General features: G+C 38.6%; 1 protein-coding gene across 3 annotated transcripts in view; it reads right to left on the minus strand.

Annotated features, from left to right (window-relative positions):
• The window catches only part of klhdc3 (kelch domain containing 3), a 63,964-nt gene that overhangs the window by 18,055 nt on the left and 19,973 nt on the right, over positions 1–25,936 (minus strand). For all 3 annotated transcript variants that reach the window (XR_005992015.1, XM_041789530.1, XM_041789531.1), the window contains exons 6-8: positions 25,322–25,535; positions 23,766–23,852; positions 21,728–21,836 (exon numbers count right to left, since the gene is read on the minus strand). Coding sequence is in view for 2 of the 3 variants with exons in the window: in XM_041789530.1 (XP_041645464.1) it covers positions 21,728–21,836; positions 23,766–23,852; positions 25,322–25,535 (410 nt within the window). In the remaining variant the exon portion in view is untranslated. The remainder of the gene's footprint in view (positions 1–21,727; positions 21,837–23,765; positions 23,853–25,321; positions 25,536–25,936) is intronic.

Here is a 25,936-nt window from a genome sequence, read left to right on the forward strand (position 1 = left end):
TTTTTGTGAGTTTTTCCATGGAAAACAAGAAAAATTCCTAACTTGAGGTGCTAGTGTACACGCTGGTAAAAAGTATATGACAGCATTTGTTCTTTGCCAGATTGGCCCGACATCATTAACAGTTCTGTCCTTTCAAAAGCATCCTCACATACAGGCAGTGGTGCTGCAGGTAGAAAGAGACAATCTAGATCAGGGGTGTCAAACTCAATCACAGCAGGGGCCAGATTCTGCACTCAGGTCTAACCTGAGCCTAACAGAGTCCCCTTTGTAACCAGAACTGTCAACCTCATTTCACCAGTGATTAAATATGACAAAAAAAAACAGTACTGATGATAAACGATTTTGATATTTAAAAAGGTTAAAAAGAAAAGTTTAAAGGCTCAAAATCTGAGAAAAGTAAATTTATTAGTTCAAAAAAGTCAAAACATGAAATTGATATTGAAAAATAATGTTTTTAAAGGCAAATATATTAGAAAGAAAGTCAAAATCATGAGTTTAAAAGGTCAAAATATGAAATAAAACTTGTAATCATGAAACTAAAAGTCAAAATTTGATTCAAAATCTTAAATTGTGAGTCTAAAAGGTTAAACTGTGGGATTATGAATTCAAAGTTTGGAGTTGAAAATATAATATAAAATACAAAATAACTGGTTAAAAATGTCAAAATATGACTTAAAAATTAGAATTATGAATCTTAAAGCTCAAAATATTATATGAGAAGTCAAAATTATGAGTTGAAATGCTCAAAGTATGAAATTAAAAATCAAAATCCTAAGTTTGAGTCCTAATTGTGACATGCATAATTGAAAATGTGAAATTTAAACACAAAAAAAACGTGTTTTCCCACATTCCTGACTTCTTCTTCTTATCTAAATATTTTTACTCCTTATTTTTTCAGATTTAGTGACTTAACAAGGAAATCTTAAACCATCAAGGATACATTTACATTTTTATACTTGAGGAAATCTGTAGACCTCAGACTGATGGGCCAGTTAGAACAGAAATATCATATGATCTTAAGGGCCGGATTTTACTGTTCCACGGGCCGGATTTGGCCCCCTGGCCTTGACTTTGACACCTGTGATCTAGAGGAATTTTCATGAATATTCACTCATCACAGCCCAGTCTTAATAACTGTAGTTAAACCAATGCCAAGGATATTTTTCAACATCCCGGCGTACTGTATCACCACCCATTCCTAGTGAACATAAATCAGCCATCAGTGTTTATCTGTCGTACCTAATCAATTTTATAAATTGTTAAATAAAAAATAAGAGTGTTTTTACTGGGAAGAAGTCACAAACCAATCTGTTTTACGGTTAAACACAAGAAAATGTCTACATATCATGGGTGTTACACCAACAAAAGTGATGAAAACATCGATACTGGTATCAGCAACCAGCTAAACTGTTTTTTTCGGACATCTGTATCAGCCTGAAGTTTCATAATCAGAGCATCTCTGCTCACTTCTAAAATATTTGTGAATGAGAGGTCAAATCAAAACTACAAGAATAAAGATGAAAAATCAAACAGTGTTATAGCACAGTCCAGATTTTCTGATTCTGAGCAGATTTTCTACCTTTACTCAGAGCAGCTAGAACAAATGTACTATTGCACATTACAAAACCAAAAGGTACCGATTGATCTTTGAATTTGGTGCTTTCTATTTGCAGAAAAGAAGCGCTGAAGTTTCTGGTGTATCTGAAGAGCCTGCTACAGAAGCTGTCGACTACTGTGTGAGCTCAAAGGCAGAGGAGGGAAAGTCCTGCGATTACGACGCGTGAAAGAGAACAGATAACAGGAACAGGACCAACATAAGGAATGAAGACTCTTCTTGGTGGAGTATTTTTCTAAGACGAGTCTTTCTCGCATGTTCTTGGATGTTGTCGGCCTTGGTGTGAATTTTAGCAGGACATCAAGGTATGGTAATGATTTAACAGTTGCCACAAAAATGAAGGCAATGAGGGGATTATAGCTGCAGGAGAAGGGAAGAAGAGGTGTTAAAGCGAGTGCTAGATAGACTGGATGTGGCTGGAAGCGGGAAAGTCACGGTGAGCGACTTTCTGTGGCATCCCGGTGTTCGACGCCTCGCTTTGTTACTCGATCAGTGAAGTATCAGTGAGTGTGAAAGTGGTCCTCCCCCATGCAGCAGTACTGGTTCCCAGTCTGATGAGGTCTGAGCGATGCCCCCCACCCCCACTAAAACAACACTGGCTGCTATTTCAAACAACACTCAATGAGGGCGTCTAATCACCTAATAGCAGTCCTTCCTAGTAATGCACTGCCTGCTAGGGCTGGAAACTCATCCTGTTTTAAAGACATACTGAGAGATGGTTTAAATCAGACACAGGGGAAGACAGTGATGTTCATTTCAATCATGTATGATGCCTTAAAATAAGATTGAATGCATCTACTTTATTATCTTAGAGGGCTCAAAAAAGAGCTTAACTCAAGTCTTAAAACTGCTGCTAAAATGTCAAAGAGCCTCCTAACACTCCAAGTTCCAAAAGTGTACAAGATTTAATCCCATTATATTTCTAAAATGACCCTCAGAAGTGTCAAAAATGCACATTTAGGTGTGAAAAAGACCAAGTATTGGCTCAGACATCACCAGTAACACCTCTGCTTCAGTAACACCAACAATAACTCTGCAGGCCGTCTTGTTGTAAGCATGTTTCTAGAAGCTTCATTGACCATATCCTCATTCTTGCAGCGATTTAATCTGCATCCTTTTCCTTTCTCCACTTCCTGTTGAACTTTGGTCCTTCAGAATCATCCCACTCACAGGAACTCATCATACACTACAACTTCCTGCAGAGCACCTTATCAGGACGACCAGACATGGCTGCAGCTATTTCAAAAGCACTTCAGGATTGATGAGCCCGTCCAATGATGTACAGAGCAGTCCTCTATAAAGAATATTAAAACACTGCAGCTGGGGATGCCACTAGATAGGAACCTTATGGAGTGAGGTGATATGTAAAATTAACAAAGTTCTGTCTACAAAGTTGTTTAGGGAACCTAGGGTTCTTATTTCAGGGCTTTATCTTCATCTTCATGCAGAGGAAAGAACTTTTATATATCAACATGCTCATGCTCAATAAGCTCAAAAAACTCAGTGTCAAAAAATTGAACAGCAAAAAATTCAACTTCAGCATCAAAATAGACCAAGTAAACCAGGGAGAAACAATCGATCCCTATCTCAACTGATCTAACGTCCAGCCAATCAGGTTACACTCTCTCGGTCATGTGACAGGGACCCTCGAAGCTTCATACACTTGATACACGTGAATAGCCACGCTATTAATAGTCTGCGGTGTCAATTAGTACTCTTCTCTCCAAACTCCTGACTTATCAGCCCCACACTGCTGTGTTACGCTCTGACAGCATGGGTTCATCTGATGATGCCCTCTGATCGCTGTTTTTGGGGACAACTGGAGAGTTTGAATGTTTTTTTTGAGATTGAATTTTTTAACACTGAATTTTTTTTATGTTGAATTTTGAAAAACTGAATTTTTTGAGACGTTTAATTTTTTTTTTTCACTGAATTTATTTTCGCATTGGATAAAAATTCAATGGTAAAAAAAAAATCGGTGCTAATTTGATGGTTTTTCAAATTCAAAATCCAATTTTGATGCTAAAAAAAATCAGTTTCAGAAATTCAAATTCAAACTCAGATGGCAGTGATTTACTTCCATATAGTAGTGAATACTTAAGTGATTCATTTAGAACAAGAACTGCACACTAAAAATAAACAAGCATTTTTAACTCACAAAAGTCAAATGTAGTTTACTTATTTTTGAGGTAACAAGTTTCCATATTTCTTTAAGTAAGCTCAACTCGTCTTATTTTACAGTGTATTATTTACTTCATAAAGTAGCTTACAGTTTATGAATTGATTTCCTGTACATTTCAGTTTCATTTCAACAGTGTATTGACCTAAAATGAAATAAAACTGGATTAGAAAGATTTATTTTTGACACGTTTTAAACACTGAAAGTCTTCATTTAATTTTAAGCATTTAAGTTCATAAACATATTAATGGCTGAATTTATCTGGTGATTATTCAATAGCTCTGTTTTCCATTTACATGTTTAAATTCCTATCAAAAGTATTTGCCAGCTGTGCTTTAAGTTCAAATTTACCTGGAGGGAAATCCGTCAGATGCCCTCTTATTACACGCTAGCTTTCAGACGGCTCTAGCCGGCTATTCTTCCCCTCCGGCTGAGACTTCTGTACGTCTCTAGACAGCCATGTGACCGACACTGATGCAAAACATGGAATCAAAATACATCAAACTACTGAAAACTTCTTTATGCTTAGGACAACAGTAGATGGACAAGGTTATTTCCTTCAAGGTACTTTAGTATGACTTATTTTCTCTGTTTTTAAATATAAAGTTGAAAAAAACAGCCAAGCTGCTGCTAAAAAAGCAGTATTTACCAAGATTATCTGGCAGTAAAAGGACTTATTTGCCTTCATATTTCTCTTTCATCCAAACCGGAGAAAGAGCTGCCAGTAGATTTGGAGCTAAACTTTCCACACATCCAGCAGACGTGTTCATCACAGATCGATGGATTCCGGTCCGTTTCTTACACCTTAATCTCGACTGTCTCGCCTCGTCTTAGCGAGCTATCTGTGCCCCCTCCCGGCAGTGGCTGGATGCTGGATTAAGACCCGTACCTGCCCAGACCTCAGCCCCATGCGGAGTGTGGGACACAAACCTCAGCTGGCTCCCAGAGAGAGGGAGACGCCTGGCTTCAGATTAGACCGAGGAGAAGCCAGCCGCTTACACCAGCTCAAATTGCAATCCCCCCTGGACAGATATAGTTGGACTTGGTGCTGGTGTTGGAGGGAAAACTGCCCAAACTAACCTCCAGAAAATACAGATTTAGGCCATTTTATCAGGGCAGGTTGTTATCAAACTTAGCGGTATAAAAAATGAAGAGGCAGACGTTCAAAGTGCCCTGGGACCTTGAACACAGCTGCTTAATTCACAGGGGAATCTCTAAAGGCCGTGACAGATGTTCCTCTGAGCTGAGGGATTAATTTGGGAGAAATAAGCGACTTCCTTTATGGCTTCGACCTGCAGACTGGAGTCAAGGTCAGCCAACTTACAGGACGGACTAGAAATAGACAAGTGGCAGCAGAGCAGCCTTTCTGAATACAAGTTTGTAGTGTTTCTGTTCTATCAGCTGCTTTTTTCAGCCTGGTTGATCTTCTCTTCTGCTCTTTTACTTCTCAAGGTCCTCTCCACACATGCACAGCGCGCAAACTTTACCCAGACTGTTCCTGCCGGCTCTTATGTAAAGTTTCTGCATGAAGTCAGGCTAAGCTGATGTGACAACACAGTAGAAATGACTGCATTAAAGTCTGTGATTGCACCATCAGCAGAGAGCTGAGGCAGAGTCTGCATCTGCATGTAAACACCCAGGCTACAGGTGACACCGGCGCCATCACAGATAGATCAGGCAGACGCTCAAACATGCAAGGTTGATCTTAAAAGAGAATGTTCCAGAATCAGCAGCACCTTGTCCTGGTCCTCATTAGCATACGGTCTGCTAACGGTACAGATGTACTGATGGCTTACACTTAAAGCTTTAGGTGTGTGCTGCAGAGGAAGACAGCCTCAGCTGTCAAACATGGCAAGTTTAGCAGCTACACTAAAGGAGCTGATGATATGGACTGAACTTACTTTACACACGGGTAAAAATGGTTGTAACTTTTAGGTAGGGCTGGGCTTTTAATCAAAAATTGGATCAAATCACAACATGGTCTGCTGCAATTTTCAAATTGCAAAAGGTGCAATATTTCATTGACCTGAAATTTGTGTCAAAATAGCAGTTTTAAATGATTTTTTTGCAGCAGAGATGTTATGCATGACATATCGTGCAATTATTCAGGTGACAGTTAATTAGAATAGTCTACAAAAAATCCCACCTTCTTCATTTCTGTACTTTTTCTTTTTAAATATAAGAATGACAAAAAAAACTTCAATGTAACAATTAAGGAATAATCACATATCAAATCACAATTGCAATATTGGGGAAAAAAATCATAATTACATTATTTTCCAAAATCTTTCAGCCCTACTTTTAGGGATGTTCTGATACCAAGGTGTTGGGTATCTGCCGATACCGAGCTCTGATCCGATACCAGCATAAACTTTCTGGACTGACTGTTCAGACCACCAAATTATTTTAGACCTATATTTGACTCAAAACATAGAATCATAATGTACAGAATGTCTGTGACCCTGAAGTTGTTTTCCTGCTGATTATTGAGTTTTGCTGCTGAACATTATGCTTTATTCAGGCAGCATCACATGATTACGGAACAGCCTGCCATTGGCTGACAGACCCTCACAAAGGGTAAACAATGTAGTGGTTAGCATTCGAGCTAGTGGTAATAAATCACCGTTATTGGATTAAAATGGATAAAAAGACGTCCAGTGTCGGGTTTACTGGTGTGGATTTAATCATCCAAAGTCCCTAAAAGTCACACGAGTTCCAGACTCGCTGAAAATGCTGCAGCACAGGATTCTAAGGCATCGGTAGCATCAATGGATAGGAACAACGGCTAGCTTCAAGAGGAAAGGCAAGTCAGAGGCAACGATTTATGGTTAATAAACTACGTCACTTTCTGTCATGTACGACAGCGCCCGTCTGGAAGGCCTTTTAGAGATCACATTCAGAGAAAAACTGTCTCACAGAAACCATTCTTTACTGCTGCAGTGGCTCCCCACTAAAAACGGTAGCCCGGCAGCAAAGATCTGATTCTGGGTTTATAGCGCTAACAGTTAGCATGGCTAAACAAAGTTAAATATAAAGTTAAACCAAACAGCATCAGATCTGTGCATTAGAGCCCCACTGATTGATCGGCGGGCCGATTATAGCGTATCACAGATTAATCAACATCGGCCAATATGTAGCCGATATATTCACCCTTAGAGCTCACGCGGCACGGATCCGTGCCGGAGGCACATCCCTTTATAAATCACTTGGTAACGTTTGAACTGTAAGTCGTTGGGACTAACTTATTTGAAAGCTTATATGGAAGCTCTCTGTTGCCCACCATCAGAACCGTAAAAAGACCGATCATTTAGCCCTAGTTTCACATCAATCAGGCCATCTCTAATCAGGTGAACTTTAATGTTTTGCAGCATGTATGAGATGTTCGGGAGCTGCATCTGTAGTAAAAGAAACTGATAAAAAAACAGCATTAGTTGGATTGTTTTCCTCTATTTTTAGTTTAAAAATCCAATGATGCATGCATGAACATTTGCTTTGTGGACTAGAATAGTTTTATTTTAAGAACCTGAATCCTCAGAGGATGTTTAGCTCAGATGACTGATGAATCAGAGGTTTAACTACCACTATTTAGACGTGTGAATTTATGTCGATGACAGCGGCACAAAGTGTCACGTATGCAGGTTGTTTATTTGAGCTGCTGTGTAACACTCGGCCCTGTGGCACCTTCATGTATACAGGCTGTTAGCAGGTTAAACGGGGTTAAGATGCAGATGAAATGCTATCGCACTCTTGTCTTTGAAGAGTAAATCACAGTGTTGCCGTGCTGCCCCGGGGTCCTGTCCCGCCACGTGCGGCGTGCCCCGTATCCTGTCGGGGTCACCTCCACTGTTTGACAGGTTTTATCTCCACGTACCGAACACACACTCAGACAATTAATAAAGGAAACTTCTGCAGCCTACCCTTTGACACCAAAGGCCAAAACACGACATGAGTGTGGCACCAGAATCTGCACCGTGATGATGGGTGTGTTTAAATGGAGCTGAGTCTCACTGCTGCAGATCTGAGGACATTATGAGGTCCAAGCAGAGCAGCCATCATGATCTTAAAATCTATACATGATCAAAAATACAAACAGAAAGGAGCCGTTTATACAACAATAATGCACTGATGCCTTGCTTTTGCATGAGCCACATGTTGTGTTTAGTCTAACATTTGAACAGCCAGGTTCAACAGTGATAACAAAGCACACTCCAACCAGCTGGACTATCATAACAGCAGCTCTTTCAGCCTGTGATAAGGTGTAAAATGGCCCTGTAGGTGATATCAAGGCTCCAGGCTTCTGACCCTCCTGATCTACTAAACAAAATCAGCACACTGCAGAAGCTCTGCGGCTCAGCAGCGCTGTTTGGAAACGAGCAGGCGAATTCCTCACAGATTAAATAACACGGTGAGATTGGGATGGATTAAACACGAGGTGTGGGGCTGGGATGTTTTGGCTACCGGTGAGATTACCTGCTGAGAAGTCTCTAGAACAACCACAAACTCTCAGCAGGAGAGCTTGAGAGGAAAGTTGAGAAAATTTACACTGAAATGTAATGAAATCAATAAGTAAGGACTGTTTTACAAAGGCAAGGTGGACAGTGTGATTTTTTATTTTTTTTTAACCAATCCAGCCTCTTCACGAAATGATTTTTTGTTCATCAAAATGAACAACAACAAACCTAGTCTTCCTTCCCTACATCAAATAAGAACTAGAGCTCTCTTTTGCTTCATTGAAACTAGGGCTGGGCAATTAATCGCAAATTAGATTAAATCACAATATGGCCTACTGTAATTTGCAAATTGCAGAAGTTGCAATATTTCTTTAACTTGAAACGTGTCAAAATACCAGTTTAATAAATCATTTTTTGCAGGGGCAGAGATTTTATGCACAATATGCAAACAGTCAAGCATCAATTTTTTTTAATGATTTACAAAAGTCTTCCTTTTTGTGTTTTATGTAATTTTTTCTTAATCAAAATCAGTGACATAAAAACGATAATTACCTTAAACCAGGGGTTTTCAAAGTGTGGAAGAGTGAGCCTCCCCTTACAAGTAATTATTCATGCGATGGACCCCCACCCACAAAAAGGGTTGAAATTGAAGAAAAAAAAAAAAATTAAACCACATTTCAAAGCTTTATGTCTAATCTTTAAACATTTTAACATGAATATATTTTGGATATTTTGGTTTGCAAATGTCCTTAAACATCTGCCTTTCCCTCTTATTCAGTTATAATGCCATTAAATACCCCTTTTTTTATTTTTTTGGCCATTTTACAACTTCTTTTTGCCTCTTTTTCCCCATTTTTTCCACTTTTATCCCATTTTTGCCCTTTTTCAACTTTTTGCCCATTTAAGCTACCTTTTATCATTAGATATCCCTTTTTTCCAATTTTTTGCTCATTTTTGCTACTTCTTTACCATTTTTTTCCACTTTTTGTCCATTAAAGCTATCCATTGAAATCAAATATCACTTGTTTCCTTTTTTCCCATCTTTGCCATTTTTCACATTTTTTGCCACTTTTTGCCCATTTAAACAACCTTTTGCCATTAGATTTATACCCCTTGTTTCCTATTTTTTTGCTCATTTTTTCCACTCTTTACTGCTTTTTGCCCATTTTAGTCACTTTCCACTCATTTTTTTGTCACTTCTCACCCATTTCTGCTACTTTCTGACCATGTTTCCACTTTTTCTCCCCATTTTTGCCCCTTTTCACCCACTTTTTGCTGCATTTTATCATTTTGCCAGCTTTAACCTATTTTTATTGCTACTTCAAGCTGTTTTTTGCCACTTTTCACCTCTTAGATTGTGGCTCTTGCGAAGGTATTTTTCAACAATGTGGCTCTTTGGTTGAGTAACGCTGCTCTATAGCATAGTCCCTATAGTAACTATAAGTCTATCCATTTTGCTCCATGCACAGCAGAGGTTAGCAAAGCAAATCAACTTTTTTCTGGTTTATGGTTCCGCGCCTCCCCCTGAAGTTCTGTGGCGCCCCCCAGGGGAGGCCCACCTCACACTTTGAAAACCACTGCCTTAAACAAAGCAAATGACATCACATTTGCAATATGAGCAAAACTAGTTAGCTCATTCTCTCTAAACCTGATGAAGCCTAGAGTTACTTCACGAATGTCATACCCCAGCTGTGATCAGCAGGTAACCAGCCTCACCTCCTCCCCCCCAGCCTCTTCCTTTATAACTTAAAGCTTGCTGCACCCTCATATTCAGATTCAGATTCATGTTTTATATTATAGATTTATAAATTTTATTGCTACTGTGGATTAATTGCTTCTGAAATAATGTCATTGCTTTCAGTACACATGGTCTTATTTATGGAATTATTTATTGCTTGAATTTGTCGAAAAATACACAAGATTAACCCAAGAATAATTGCGTATTAAATCACAATTGCAATATTTGGGAAAAAAATCACAATTAGATTATTTTTGCAAATTGTTTCGCCATAATTTAAACCTTCGACTCTTGAAATTAGGGCTAAACGATTTGGGAAAATAATCTAATTGCTATTTTTCTTTTACCCAATATTGCAATTTAATATGCAATTATTTCTTAAGTTCCTCATCTCATGTGTTTTACAACAAAAACAAGTAAAAACTCATTCTATACTATAACCAACACTATTAGATTAAACTAGGGCTGGACAATTTTGAAAAAAAAAAAAACTCGATTCATCACATAACAGAGACAGAAAACTTCTGAATACAAGAATTTTGTATAAACAAAGGGGGTTTCTCTATGCCAAACTGTGCTTTTACTTTGAAAAGCTCAAATCAAAAGAGTGAAGGGCTATGTCTACCCATGTTGACATCTTTTTCTGTAAACACAAGGTAAATACAGCTCTCTTTTCATTATCTCCATGTCTATTTTGGCCAAGAGACAGGGGGTGGAGTGAGATAAGAGAAGGAGAGCCTTCTTTTTTCAAGATTTTCTGTATGTGTGATCATCCTTGTGAGATATCGCACACATGCAGGTGTGGAAGCTCACACTTGTGAATACGCAAGGCTAAATAAAAATCAAACAGTGACACTGACAAAAAAGGTATTTTGACATAAATTTTAGGTTAAAGAAATATTGCACCTTCTGCGATTTGAAAACTGCAGCAGGCCATATTGCGATTTAATCTAATTTTTGATTAATTGCCCAGCCCCAGAGCACAGCCAGTGATTTTCTGTGCTGTGTTGATGACCCTCTGTAGAGCTGTCTGCTCCTGAGCAGTGCAGCTGGAAAACCAGCTGGAAATTTCCCAGCCCTACTTCTGACAGCATCTTTTAATTTTGATTCTACTGCAGTAAAGTTTAACAGAAAATCCAGATTTTCAATTTTCAAAATCTTGATTTTCCAAAAACATGACTTATCGATTAAATCAATTTACTGCCCAGCCCTAGGCTCAAGTTTTAATGTCTGATGTATCACAGATTTTTAGCTGAAGTTTGAAGCAGAAGTCTGTTTTAAGAGACAAATAAATCATAGGAAAGTCAGAGATGGGAGCTGTGAGCTACAGATGAAGTTCCAACAGTTATGGTCAGTACTGAATGATTTCTCTGCATACACTGAATCTTGGTCTGGAAAACATATTTATGACAAATATAAACCAGAGGAGTAGAGTGAGGTTAGATTCCACATCTCTGTGATAGCAGTGGTTTTATAAAGAGGACGATTCTACAGCTCAGCTCTGTAAATATGTTGTTTCCTGTTACTGTACAAATGAAAACGTGATCCTTCCGGGCTCTGAGCGCGTCGGCCACACAGGGTCTCTGGACCAGTGAGGCAGGTTAGTTGTTTATGAGAGCACGCCTAAGCCTCTTACATACAGGAACTCCTCTACACACACACTAAGACACACAAACAAACGCAGAGAGACTCAGCCCTCCTCTGTTTGCGTTCTCTCCTTTAATGAGGAAGTTTTTCTATTAAGCTATTTAAGGTTTTTCTTTATTGTTCACCCCACTAACTCAGTGTGAACAATACTTCTTAGAGCAGCCACTTCTCCTCCTGTGTTTATCTCTGCGTGACCCATCAACAGCAGGGCAGCTAACAGGGCTCAAAAGTTATTGGTGTCCGTCTTCATGCGTTGATAAACGCTCACACGGGCCTCCATGAATTATTTTCTGGACACTTTGCTTGTGTTGTTTTAGGGGCGCCTCATTTTGTTTTGTGTGCCGAGGAAATTGTGTTCAGATTTATGGTCGGCGTGTTGTTTGGGTTGTTGCTTGTGCTTTCATATCGATCCAAAACAGAGCTGCTCTGGTGATGGTTGTTTCTTCTTTATGATATTTATTCTAGCTGCAGGAATTCAAGTTTAATTTATGACTTTAGTGGAGGACAATAAAACCTTTAAGTCTACGGGGGTTACACTTTGGATCGGATTAGCGTTTACTCTTAAAACATTTAGAAAAGCTGCGTGATCGATAAAAGCACGGGTCAGGAAGTGTCAGAATGTTAGGATTTAGTTAGAGCTGTGACACTGTCCCCGTTTTGGTGCATGTAATCCTTTATTTTTGGGGATGATTCTAGGTATAAACTTGCACTTCTTTAAGGGAGCAGTGTTTGTGAATGACAGGCTGGGCATTAGTGGCAGTTTGTTGAGTGCCACTTACGTCAGTGTAAACAGGCCTGCCGGGCTGCAGAAAGGCGCGAAATTCTGCCCCTTCACTGATTTATGACCTCGGGGAGCTTTGTTTCTCACAGAGAGCAATTCGATCTGCCCTCGCTGTCTCTGCTACGCTCATTTACTGAGACCTGCTCGCTTCCCCACGAAGGACGAGCCATGCATGACTAACTCCACCTGCACTGACCTTCACCTACGCACACCAGCAGCCAGCAGCAGACTTCCAGCATGTTCCTCTCACTTTCTGATCAACCAAACTCTTCCATATCTTAGTGATCGTACCACAAAGATGATGGATCTCCTGCAGAGGCTGTTGTCATTGTTGGCATCTTTACTTGCTGTGTATAAATGCTTACGACAGGCTTGGGTTTGGCTAATTTAGGAAGCATTTGAAGCTCGGGAACAGGGCATCCTATGAGGGGCAGGATGTGAACAAGGACGTGACAGATTGGCATGCTGGGAGCAGACAGCTTGGAGTCTGAAGGGGGAATCTAGAGCTGGCAGTGAATCTGCGTGGGTTGGACAATGTCTATTCATTCTGAGGGAATAGTTTTAACCCGACTGTTTACCTGTGCTAATCTACCATAATGATCAATGATTTAAGCCCTCTCATTTGTCACTCTGTAATGAACCAACAATCTGCTACCAAAAAGTAAATATTCTTAACCCTTATGCCCTGTTAAAAAAGTTGCTTTCGGTTTGTTAACTACAAAGTTTGTAGTTTGACCTTTAAAATGGAATAACTTTATGAAAGATCAATATTTTTCCAAACTTTCTTTTCCAGTTTCTTCATGAAGGGGTTCTGGTTGATTTATATCACGATTTAATGAATCACATTAAAAATTAACCCTTCAGATGCCATTTTTTAAAATCAAATACTACTAACTGCTATTTTGAATAAATATAAATCACTGTTCTATTTTTTTTTTTTTTTTTTTTTTTTTTTTTTTAACTTTGTTTATTATCAGTATCACCGTTTTAACTATCATGATAATACGTGAGAAGATTGAGTTTGGTGAATTATTACTTTTTGCATAATGTCCAAAAAAGTTATGTTCGGTTTGTTCACTACAAAGTTTGCACCACAGACTTCCATTAGAAACACATTTTTTGACCTCCCATGTAAAACAAAATGAAAAAAATATTTTCCCTGTAATTTCCCATTTCTCTGTAGCAAACTACTTGAAGTTTTGTAAAAATGAAGTCTATCACAAAATTGCCCCATTTTCACATCACCCCACCCACCCAAATACAAAATTTTTGACTACACAGTCAAAATACAGTGGATATGGATGAAACTCAAAAATATCACAATTCATGCAAAAACACACTCCCTGACCTAATTTTTTGTGGCAAGGTCACAATCACACCCAAAGTTATTTCATATAATGCACTCCAAAATACACAGAATTCCCTGAACAGGGCATCAGGGTTAAAGATGAAGTTACCCCTCAGAACCCAGTGATCAATGATAAAACCCAGTATAGAAGGGAATTTACTATTACTACAGAAGATACAAGATACTACATTTCAGCACAAAGTATACTACCCCAATTCCAAAAAAGCTGGGGCGCTGTGGAAAATGTAATAAAAACAGAATGCAATATTCTGCAAATCTCATAAACTTTTATCCAAAATAGATCATAAACAACATATCAGATGTTGAACTGAGATATTTCACCATTTCACGAAAAATATTAGCTCATTTTAAATTTGATGGCAGCAACATGTCTCAAAAAGCTGGAGGAGCATTTAGCAACTAATCGGGTTATTAATCAACAGGCCAGTAACATGACTGGGTATAAAAGGAGCATTTTAGAGAGGCATAAAAATGTTCCTTTACGCAAAATAGTGAAAACACTGAGTCTCCCACCGTCTACAGTCCATAATATCATCAACAGATTCATTTTGGTCCAGAGAGCCTCTGTGTGTCACTTCAAAGATAACCAACTGATTCCTGATCAGTGCAGAGACTATCACTCAGAACAGAGCAGATCACTCAAATCCACCTTTCTCTCTATTTTTCCATTGAAGTGAGCCATTTTTGTGTGGTGCATGCGTCTGCATGTATAGTCATGACTTCATGACTCACAGCTCCTCTCGTCGAGCTGACGTCAGCAGCTGCACATGCTTGCTTTGCTCTGCCAGCTTTAGTGCATGCAATCCATTTGTCTGGGTACACAGAAGTTTGATAGGTTTAGCAAAAATGGAACAGCACGCTGACGCTGGTGCTAACATTAGACTGAAAAATATCATTCCTTAAATCAATGCACCTAAATTTATACCTCAGAGATTAATAAGGGCCTGACTACATTAACACCTCATAGATTCAAAAGGAATAAAAGAGCAGAATGAGGTAATTAATTCAAGTATTTGTCTTTACTGATGAATATTTATAATGCCAGTAAAAAAGTCTAAAAAAGGGAAAATATTTGATCCTAAACCAGTGGAAATAAAAGGTAAGATAAACCACAGGAATCTAAGAATTAACTTTAAATCCTGACAACAGGGGAAAATGACTGAGTCTGATAGTTACATCAGTTTAAAAAATATAGTTATGTTTAAGAAAGAACATTCTTTATTCTTTGATCTTTTTCTCCACCACATGGTTTTAAAAGTTGATTTTTAATTTACTTAACATTCCCTAATTTTTATAAAGAACAAATAAATAGCTTTCATCAGTTTAAATTAAAAAAAAACTTAAAACACATTTTTAAGTTTAAAGAATAAGAACGAATAAAGAAAAGGATCTCAACTTACAAAGATCTGTTGGCCCAGTCTAAAACTCCACTAATTTATTAGAATATATGGACAAATTTTACAGTTGATATATGCTGATATGCACAGCCAAAATATCAGATGGAAATATCGGCAAAAATTTTGATATTGGCCGATACCGATATCTGGCCAATAATATCATGCATCCCTTTGGACTTGATATCTGTATTTGCAGTGTTTCCCAACCATTTTTCCTTGGAGCCCCCCTACATGTACCTAAGAAAAGCAGCACCTCTCAAGGACTCAAGAGAGGAAAAAAAAGTGACGCACCGACACCAAACACCAACATAGATTTTAACTGTTTTACTGATAAAGCCCTAAAAAAGGCCTAAGCATGCTTCTCTCATTAAACAACCTTTGTATAAACTACTTAATAACTGCTTTATCATGGTTTTATTCAATATTTGCAAACTATTGTTGGCAGCCTCAGAACAGACAAAACCCCACGCCCTCTCTAAGGTTGGGAACCAGAGCTATGTTGGATTGCATCTGGCTAGTCTCTACAATTAGTACCAAATTTAATCAGCTAAACACAGAACTTAAGCCAATTTAAACAGCTTCTGACTGCATTTAAGCATAATACTAGTTATTTTCATGTATTTTACATGCATATCAGGATTTTTCTGCATTTATGATCTATATTAAAGATCTTTACAGCAACTGTTACAGCCACTGGTACCTCCAATTTCTCACAAAGAACCGTAAATATGGGTATATAATCAGGATAACTATAAAAATGTAATATTTTTCATGTTTTCTTTATGTTTACATCTTCCTGATATCCGAAATCAACTTGCAGACCGCACTGAGCTAAAAGGAGGGCTGTATGTGGCCCCTGGGCCACCAGTTTCCTACCACTGGTCTAGGCAAACAACAATTTGCAGAACACTGTGATTTGAAAGGAAGTTAAATAGAATGTATTTTCAATAATGTTGATGGATTATCATGGATTTAAATGTAAAGCAGTGGGAGGATAGGTCATTGATGGGCGATCTAGATGACTTTTAATGAGAGAGGGAGAGTGTGTGAAGAGTGTGTCTCATGGATGAAGGAAAAGCGCTCATACATCCATGAGAACTTGTCTGACTTCTACCTGGGTTAAACTGGACTTCCTGTCCTCCTCATTACCTCCTCTCTCCCATCGACAGAGCCGTCTGTCCTACTGCTGATCAAAGTAAAATAACAGGAAAGTGAGCAGTGGAAGATCCAGACTCTGACTGAGCTACGGTCCTTACCAGACACGCCTGAAGGGAAACACCATGGAAAAGTACAAAAGCTTTAAATAGAACTACAACTATTTCATTAGACAGACAGAAGAGGAGTGAACCCATCAAAATGTATAAAGAAGACAGTGTGGGATTTTGATTGCATTTTTAATGGGTTCAATGCTTTTACATGCACTCGTCTTATGTAAAAAATATTTTCAAAGCTTTGGTACTTTTAAAAGTCTCTAAAACTGAGTTAATAATTTCAGCTAAAAGCAGACAAACAGAATCGGCTGCAGCTTCCTTTAACAGATAAAAAGCTTAATCTGCCCTGCAGCTTTTACACAGGATGTAGGAGATATTTAGTGGTGTTTGATTTCTTCCTCTGCTCCTCCAGCTCCCTCCATCATTTCCAATGACACTCCCCTCCAACCCCAGCCCTATCTGCTCACAACAGGAAGTCATGACTCCTTAAAACCGTCCTGCACTAATCCTGGTGAGAAACCAAACAATGCAGAGCAATCTGAAATGTATGAAGCTCTTCACCCCTCATAAATCCTTATTTCCTCCTTATGCAGTTCTAAATCAGAGGTTAACATTCAGACTATTGACTTTTTACTTTATATTTGAAAAGTAAAATTGTATCTACAGCTGATCTGCTCTCACACCACGTGTGTTGTTAGTGCTGGCCCTAAATTTTAAAATAAACCACAAATACCTAAAGGTTCTGCCAGAACACTCGCTGCCTCTGCCAACAGTTAGAACTGAGAAGTCTCTGGTCTGCCCTGGTCATGGTCTACAGGAGACTCTGAAGGAGAGAAGTGCTCCATTTCAAACCCACATTTCTGTCACTAAAGTGTCACTGCTGCTTCAGGAGGTTGTTGCTCAAGGCTAAGTAACTTTACTTAACTTTATAAACAGTTTATGTTTCTAAAACTGCAACCCCAATTCCAAAAAAAGTTGGTGCACTCAGGAACATCCCAGAAATCATCATCTGTCAACACAGCTGGCCGTGCCATCCATCAATGACAGTTGAAGCTGGATCATGGAGAGAAGAAGTCATATGTGAACAGGATCCAGAAACACCCTGGTCCATCTCCTTGGGACCAAAGCTCATTTAACATGGACTGAGGAAACATGGAAAACTGTTCTGTGGTCAGAGGAAACCACAGACACCGTGTCCTGTGGACTAAAGAGGAGAGGGAGCATCCGGCTTGTTCTCCTGGCTCAGGTCTAAAGCCTGCATCTCTGATGGTATGGGGTTGCATTAGTGCCTATGGCGTGGGCAGCTCTAACATCTGGAAAGGAACTATCAATGCTGAAAAGTAGAGAGAGCTTCTAGAGCAACATATGCTCCCATCCAGACAACGTCTCTGTCAGGGAAGGCTGCGACTATTTCAGCAAGACCATGCTAAATCACATACCACATCCATCACAACAGCATGGCTTCACGGAAGAAGAGTCCAGGTCCTGAACTGGTCTGATTGCAGTCCAGACCTTTCAACCATAGAAAACATTTGGAGCATCAGAAAAGGAAAAATCCGATCCAGCTAGAATCCTACAGCAGACAAGAATGGGACAACATTCCTTTCCCAAAACTCCTGCATCTGGTCTCCTCACTTCTCAGACATTTACAGACTGTTGTTAAAAGAAGAGGGGATGCTGCATAATGGTAAAGCTCTGTCCCTATTTTTTAAGATGTGTTTCTACCATCAAATTCAAAACAAGCTAAAATTTTCCTGAAATAGTAAAATGTCTTAGTTTAACATCTGATATTCTGTTTATGTTCTAATGTGAATAAAATATGGGTTTCTAAGATTTGAAAGTAGTTGCATTCTGTTTTAGTTTACATTTTACACACTGTGACCCAAGTTTATTGGAACTGGGGTTGTAAAGTAGCACCAAAGTAGTGCAAACATCATTCTACGGATTTTTTTAAGATTATTAATTGGAGGAAAACAGAAGTTGTGTGAAAAAAAATCAAACCTGTTATTAGTATAAAAATATTTTGATGAAATGTGAAAAAACACTAAACTCAGGATGCCATGTATTTCAGCAAACTAAGTTAATAATGGATAAACACCAATTTTTAAAAGTAAAACTCAACTTTTTATTCAATAAAGAGATGATTTTGAAGAAAACTTCATAACCTGTATTTTCTTTTCTCCGATAAAATTCACATTATTGCTATACTATTCCTAGTTTTTACTTTATATATATATATATATATATATATATATATATATATATATATATATATATATATATATAATTTGTAGTTTTTAATTTTGAAGCTGTTTTACTTCAGTATTTAGTGGGGATGCTGAGCGTCCACACTATTGATATTTGCATCGGCCATGTTGTTTATTATTCTTCCGTGACAGCTATCTCCTCCTTCATACTTTGTCGTATCGACGCCATTTAAACTTTAAACAATTCGGTTTCTTCGCCATTCGACTGCTATGACTTTTTTCATTTCTAACTTTTATAATTTTTAAAATACAGCTATTTTCATGCTATTTTCAGCTATTTCTATGCTTTTTCAGACATTAAATACAATTTGCAGCTACTTTTAGGCCAAAATCAGTTTTTTTTATGCTATTTTCAGCAATTTAAGGCTACTTTCTTCTACTTTTAGGCTATTTTCAGCTATTTTCTATCCTTTTTTGAGTTATTGAATGCCATTTTCAGCTACTTTTAATGCCATTTTATGCTATTTTTATGCTATTTTCAGCTATTTTTGTGCTTTTGGCTATATTCAGCAGTTCTTCCACAATTCAGCTCTCAGCATTACCACGCAATTTAAGCTGAAATTGCAATTTTGACCTAGTTTTACATCATAAAATGTGACACATCTTCAAAAAAAAAAATCAAATCAAAAAAATCTTTTGAAACTTTAGCTTAAAATAAATGTTCTCATGAACATATTAACAGCATGAATATCAAAAATTGCTTTAAGAGGTGAAGCCGCTGTTTCTGGCATGCATTGAAGCACAAAAAGTTTTTAAAACAACATTGAATCTTCTCAACTTGATGCTACCTTATAAAGGTTTTCCTTCATGTTTTTGTAAAGACGGGTCATCTGTGGAGAAAGGACAAACTTCTCAGGCTTTTTCACTCGTTTAGGTGAGAAGAGTTTAAAATTCTCCTCACTGTGTGGCTCTGGTTTGTTTAGCTTGGCAGAATACTTGCTATGGAAAATAGAACTGCACTGGGTGGTAAACTCCAGTCAAATCAATCTTAATTGTACATACTTGTGTTGGTTTGTAACTGCAATGCCAAGTGTTGTTCCATCCTGATGTTGAGACTTTAAAGCTGTTATTAAACAGCCCTTCTGCTGCTGCATGCTGGATGAATCTAAAACTTCACTTGTGTATTTGGTTTTTCCTCCCTGTGACCACTGGAGCAGTGAAAATGAATCCAGCAGCAGTTAGAGGCCTTTAGGAGACGTAGTGGGGCTGAGAGGATTCTTATCCACAGCCTCCCGATCCCCACTATCAGTTCATCACGGTGGGGTCCTCCTGATAACGTGCAGCCTTGTTGATAACAGTAACCCAGCTCCCGGACCACTCTGGACCATGCTAAGGCCGTTAGCTACCTCATTAGTTCCCTGGCTACTGGCCTATCACCGGCCCGTCACCAGCCAGGAGGCACCTTACCAGCTCCGATCCCCCAGCCGTCACTGCTGTCTACGGCCAACCGGAGACTCATCGCAGACTGCTGTCTGCTCGAGCCACAGACGCCAGAAACAAAGAGGGAGGAAAGTTTTCTCCTCACATAAACTGTCCAAAAAAACAGAAGGCTGTCTGTCCTCAGCGCCTATGCTTCTCAGAGATGATGGCAAACGATGAAGAGAGCGGAAACTTTCCGTTATTTATGTCTAATTACCAGACAACTTAAGAAATATTATCTAGAGCAGTGATACTCAACGTGTGGCTCTTTTGTCATGATTTGTGGCTCTTTAATGTCTAAATTTTAAATATTATTCCCCCAGAAATCCTTAAAGGGAAACTTTTTTTGTCCATTTTCACAATCTTTTGCCACTTTTTGACCATTGGAGCTACCTTTTGCCATTAAATACCACTTGTTTCCTGTTTTTTGTCCATTATTGCCACTTCTTTAAGCCACTTTTATCCCATTCTTGCCCTTTTTTCACAGTTTTTTGCCCTTTTAAGGTACCTATTGCCATTAAATACCACTTGTTTCCCTTTTATTGCCCATTTTTGCCCTTTTTCCCACTTTTCACCCATTTTTTGCCATTAAATACCACTTGTTTCCTATTTTTTTTGCCCATTTTTGCCACTTCTTTTTGCCACTTTTATCCCATTTTTGTCCATTTGAGCTACCTTTTGCCATTAAATGCCCCTTGTTTCCTATTTTTTGCCCATTATTGCCACTCTTGATGGCTTTTTGCCATGTTTTCGCCACTTTTCGACCATTTTTGCCACTTGTAAGTTATTTTTTGTCACTTCTCACCCATTTTTGCTATTTTCTGACACTTCTTCCAATTTTCTCCCAATTTTCACACATTTTTGCTGCTTTTTGATAATTTTTGCCACATTTAATTTATTTTTAATGCTACTTAAGCTGTTTTTGCCACTTTCCACTACTTAGATTGTGGCTCTTGCAAAGGTATTTTTCATCAATTTGGCTCTTTGGTTGAGCAGGGTTGAGTTAGACTGCTTTAGAGTGTCATGATACTAGAATTTAAATTTCAACAAGATAATGCTAACACACAACATCAATACCCATGTGATTCCCTGGCAAAAATAAATGACCTCCTGGACATTAAAACTGGTAAATTTAGTTATTGCTTGTTTCTAATGTGACACTAAGCCGTTTCAGACTGGCTGCATGTTTCATGTGTGTCCGCTCAGACAGGCTCTGCAGTCTACAGATTTCTTCTTTTCTTATTTATGATATTTTATGAGCGTCAGTGTTTGTGTGGTGCTGTAAAACTCAAATAAAAAAGTCTGCAGGTTGGAAAGTAAAGGAATACTTGAAGATGCCAGGTTCATCACTACCTCTCTCAAACTCTCTCTCTGCAATGATGTTAATGCCTGCATATGTTTTCAGAGGTTAAGAGACTACAAATCTTATCTGACAGCCAATGAATAGAAAAGTTAGTATTGTTGTTTCTGTGATGGAGCAGAGGCACAGTAGAGACGTTGTGTTTGTTTCAGTAAATGCTGTGGACAGCTACTGATGGCGTATCAGGAGCTCAGAGCTGCTTTCACCACGACCTTTAGTAACACTGTTTAAAGAAGCAATGATCAGAGGGCAGGGCTAAAGGTTAGAAATAAGGCCGAGCCTCAGTGTCTCACCTCGTCCCTCCAAAGAGGATGATTCGATCGCCAACCATACAACAGCACTGCCGTCTCCGAGGACACGGGCCTTTCCCCTTGGGCTCCACTTTATTCCAGGAGAAGGCTTCTATAGTGAGCACAGGAGACAAGAATTAGACTAAATTATATTTAGAAATGTTGAAAAGGAAAAAAAAAAACTCTCTGTTTACTAACTTTATTCTGAAAGGAAGCCTCTCAATGAAACTCCTGATCACATCCTCACTTTGACATCTCCACAGAGTTCCTCTGTTTGAACTGCATTACAGCATCTACTCACTCAATCATTTTAAGTTTTATAAACCTTCTGCAGTTTATTCAGCCTCCTGTTAAATTAAACCACCAAGCCCAGGAAGAGAGACAGCACGACTCAACCTTCATCTGAGAACTAAACTTTTCATCTCAGGAATAGAAAGAGATCTGAAGTGCAGAGCGAATGATGGTGACGAGGCTCTGAGTCGTTCCATAAAAGGATGAAGTGTGCCGTCTCACACCCTCACAGCCAACAGCATCATTACATCGCTATGGCAACAGGCCATTCAGACTTGGTGGACAATAGGCACGATTACTGAGGGGCTGACCGCCACCTAGTGGATGGGACGGCGAAGGTTTAAGAGGTTGAAAGCAGTGCTGCCAGGCAATTAAAAATAATGGAATTAATTACAGGCTTTGTGATAATTAATCACAATTAATCAAATGTATGCATAATATGAGCAGGACTGCATTGCAGATAGATTTACTGTATAATCCTGTTTTTAACTGGTTGTATATTTAAATTTCAGTATGTGATCATTCATAGCCTGTATTTTCCTCTTCACATTATTAACAGCGAATTCAAAATTTAGTGTCTAATCTGTTACTTTGTTGGCATTTTGAATTTCCCCTGGGATTAATAAAGTATCTATCATCTATCTGACATTCTCTTTATCCCCTACAGACAATCACTGGCTGTGCAGTAGTCCTTCCTCTGCTTGGCTCCTCCTGTTCTCCTCTCTGTCTTTTCATTTGTGTTTTTATTCTCAAAGTTTCATTGTTATTCCTCATGAGCAGCTTTTTAATTACCCACAAGCACTTGCTAGAAACTTCTTGTTGGAGACGTCACGAAAGTCCGTAACTATAGAACACCTTTCTGAGCGGCATTGGAACTTTTTACGAGGTTTACAGTAGAAACACAGGAGTAACATTTAACCCTTAGAGCTCCAGCAGCGTAAGTCATAGGCACTAAATTGTTTTTTTCCAGTAAAGCTCTGTGTTGTGTCCCTCTATTTATGTCCTCCATGCATTCCTAACTCTTACAGAAGATTTTCTAGTGAGCCCAGAACTTGGCTGACTTCCTGGGGTCTCTGAAGACAGGGTTGTTGTATACAACAGGAAGCGACACAGTTTAGAAAAACATCAATAACTTTTGAACCATCCGTCATAGACACTTACTCTTTTTTTCCTCTGAATGCTGACCATTTTGCTGTTCGTTTGCTACCCTCAGTGTCTGCGTAGCCCTTAAGGACACCGTTCTGGCTAGCCCAGAACTTCAGTGACTTTTCGGGGTCTTTAAATATGAAATCCACGGCGAGACCATAGTTTGTCTTCTTAATCAATCCTGGAGGGAATGTATTGTGTATAAAAGAAAGGTGTCATTAAAATTAACTACACCACCACTAATATTCCCCAGGTCTGTCGTTGATCTATGATTATAGCACGTCTTTGTTCTTGTTTTCAAAGAAGGTTTCTTATGAATAGCATTTAAACTGATTGAAGAACCTATTTGACCCCTTTTTAAGGCCAGATTCCAGCTTCACAGCCTGAAAACTGTCAGTGTCTCTAACACAAAGACTCAGAGTGTGTTTTTCTATTGGGCATTAAGGAGCATGGAGAAAAGTGGGTCAACATAAGCTGGCAGTATTTCATCTACAGGGGTGAACGGTTAGTGCAAGAACATCAAAAATAAAAACAAAAAGCAAAAACATGATTAGGACCATCAGAAGACATCATTACATGTCGATGAGAATGAAAAGCAGAGAACCTGGGTTGAACTTCCAGAGGTCGTTGAAGTGCATGTCTAGACGGGCGTTGTATCCTCCAAATATGTACAGCTCTCCATTGTAGCAAACTAAACACAGAGAAAAGTAGAAAATAAGTGTTTTATCGTCCAGCATGCAGATAAATCAAGTACACTGCACAGAAAATAGAACCATGTGAACCAGTTAAGTTAGAAGCATTTGTTAAACCCGACAATGTTGGCAGAAAATCCAACCTTGTCAGAATAAATGCAGAATGAATAATACTTTTATGAAATAAACTAATAAAACCAAACCAAGCTTGAGAATGAAACAGGAAACATCTCTGGAAAAAAGCTGTAATTTGCAAACAAATTACTCATTACAGCCGAAAATTTAAAAATGATTGCACAAGTGTATATTCTTCCTCTTAAAAATCAATAATTTCACCCAGTTTAAAGCAAACAATTCTGTTAGTTTTCTAGTAAGAACCAAATCATTAACCTGGCAGAGGTAGAGGAGTGAAAAAAAACACCTCCAAAAATAATTCAGAGACATTAAAACACAAAAAAGCATAAAAAGGAGTACCCTCCTAACACTAAACTGAAAGGTAGGTGCACGACCACAAAGGTTAAACTGGAAGCAGGAAGGTCAGCACTCAAAATGTCCTTTTTATTCAGGCATAACAAGCCACAACAGACGCGTTTCGACATGTAGGTCTTCTTCAGCGTTGTAGATAAAGAGTGGAAGGGCACCTTATATACAGGAAGTGACTAACAGTACAGGTACATCCTTCAAAATAAGACTATTAGTTTTAGCTGGGTAAGACGCAACCGCTCATTGAAACCTAGCACAAAGACATCAATGTGCATAAAAATACAAGTTAATCAAGTACAAAATAACTCACAAAATGATCAATGTCAGAGGGCTCAAGGCATGACTCTCCAGAAACAAGTTTATCATTTTAAACATTTGAAATCCAAATAACTTTTTTGTAATTTCTATCTCATACAAAACACTACAAGTTCAACAGAAACACATTAAAGCTAACACATCAAATTACTTAAAAGCTCCAGGAAGGAGTTAGTTATCCAAGAGAACCATTATAATTTAAGTCTTGAATAAGTAAACGCTCCACCTAGTGGCCACACCATTGCACCATAAAACACACCACTGCTTTTATTCTCCAGAAGGTTTTATTGTTAAATTCTGTCTGGTTAAGTTCTACCTGTTGAAATGTTTGAACCTTGTTTCCGTTTGATTCCATGTAAAATGTCTCTTTCATGCGTCAGATGTAGAGATGCATAAATAAGTGAATGAAAATTTGCTACCAAACTCCAAAACATTTTCTTTAATGCATAAATACTTTGCCTTCAATGAAATTTAGAAATACGCCAGAGTTTCTTTGCAATTTTCAGCTATGAAATACAAGAAATGAAACACAACAGGGTGCCTAGGACTTCTACCTCTGTTGCAGGGGTATCAAAACAGGTAGCTCCATCATTCATTTCTGCGAGAATCATGTTTAAGCTTGAAGTTCAGGTAACATCCCTATATCTGTATGTTTGGGGACACATCTTACATGCTGAATGACTCCTGCGTCCCTCGGGCAGTGGCTGTACCGACGGTGTGCTCAGCCAGCAGTTGGTCTCTGTGTCAAACACTTTGATCTTGTTGCAGTAGATCTCGTTGTTGGAGTGGAAGGGACCGAAGCGGTCTGCTCGCCCTCCGAACACGAACATCTTTGTACCAATGATGGTGGCTGAGTGAAAGTCTCTCCAGCGTGCAGGGTTGCCCTGAAAAAGAGGAGACAAAAAGATTTTTAGACACCACAGATTTTCTGAGGATGGACAGCAGGTAAATCAATCTAGTCAGGAGAATTAACAGACATGCTGGGCTTGGTTCCTCCAAAACATGAATTTCCCCTGATAAAGTCACTTGGAAAAAAAAGACCTGGGGAGCAAAAAAGCATCTCTGAACCTTCTCTGTACTCGTTATAACCTCTAGCACTAACCTCATCTTCATGCAGGAATAGATGAGGCTTTAATGTCAGCAGCTCTGAGTGAACAGTGCCATCTAGTGGGCCATGTTAGCAAATACAAGGTAGCCTCAATCAAACCACTTTCAGTCTTAGAAAAACAATGCACAGTCCTACTACAGAAGGAACAAAGGCTCTTTAATTTTCAGTTCAATAATA

Source organism: Cheilinus undulatus, linkage group 6 (genome assembly GCF_018320785.1).
Source record: "Cheilinus undulatus linkage group 6, ASM1832078v1, whole genome shotgun sequence".
Lineage (NCBI taxonomy): Eukaryota > Metazoa > Chordata > Actinopteri > Labriformes > Labridae > Cheilinus > Cheilinus undulatus.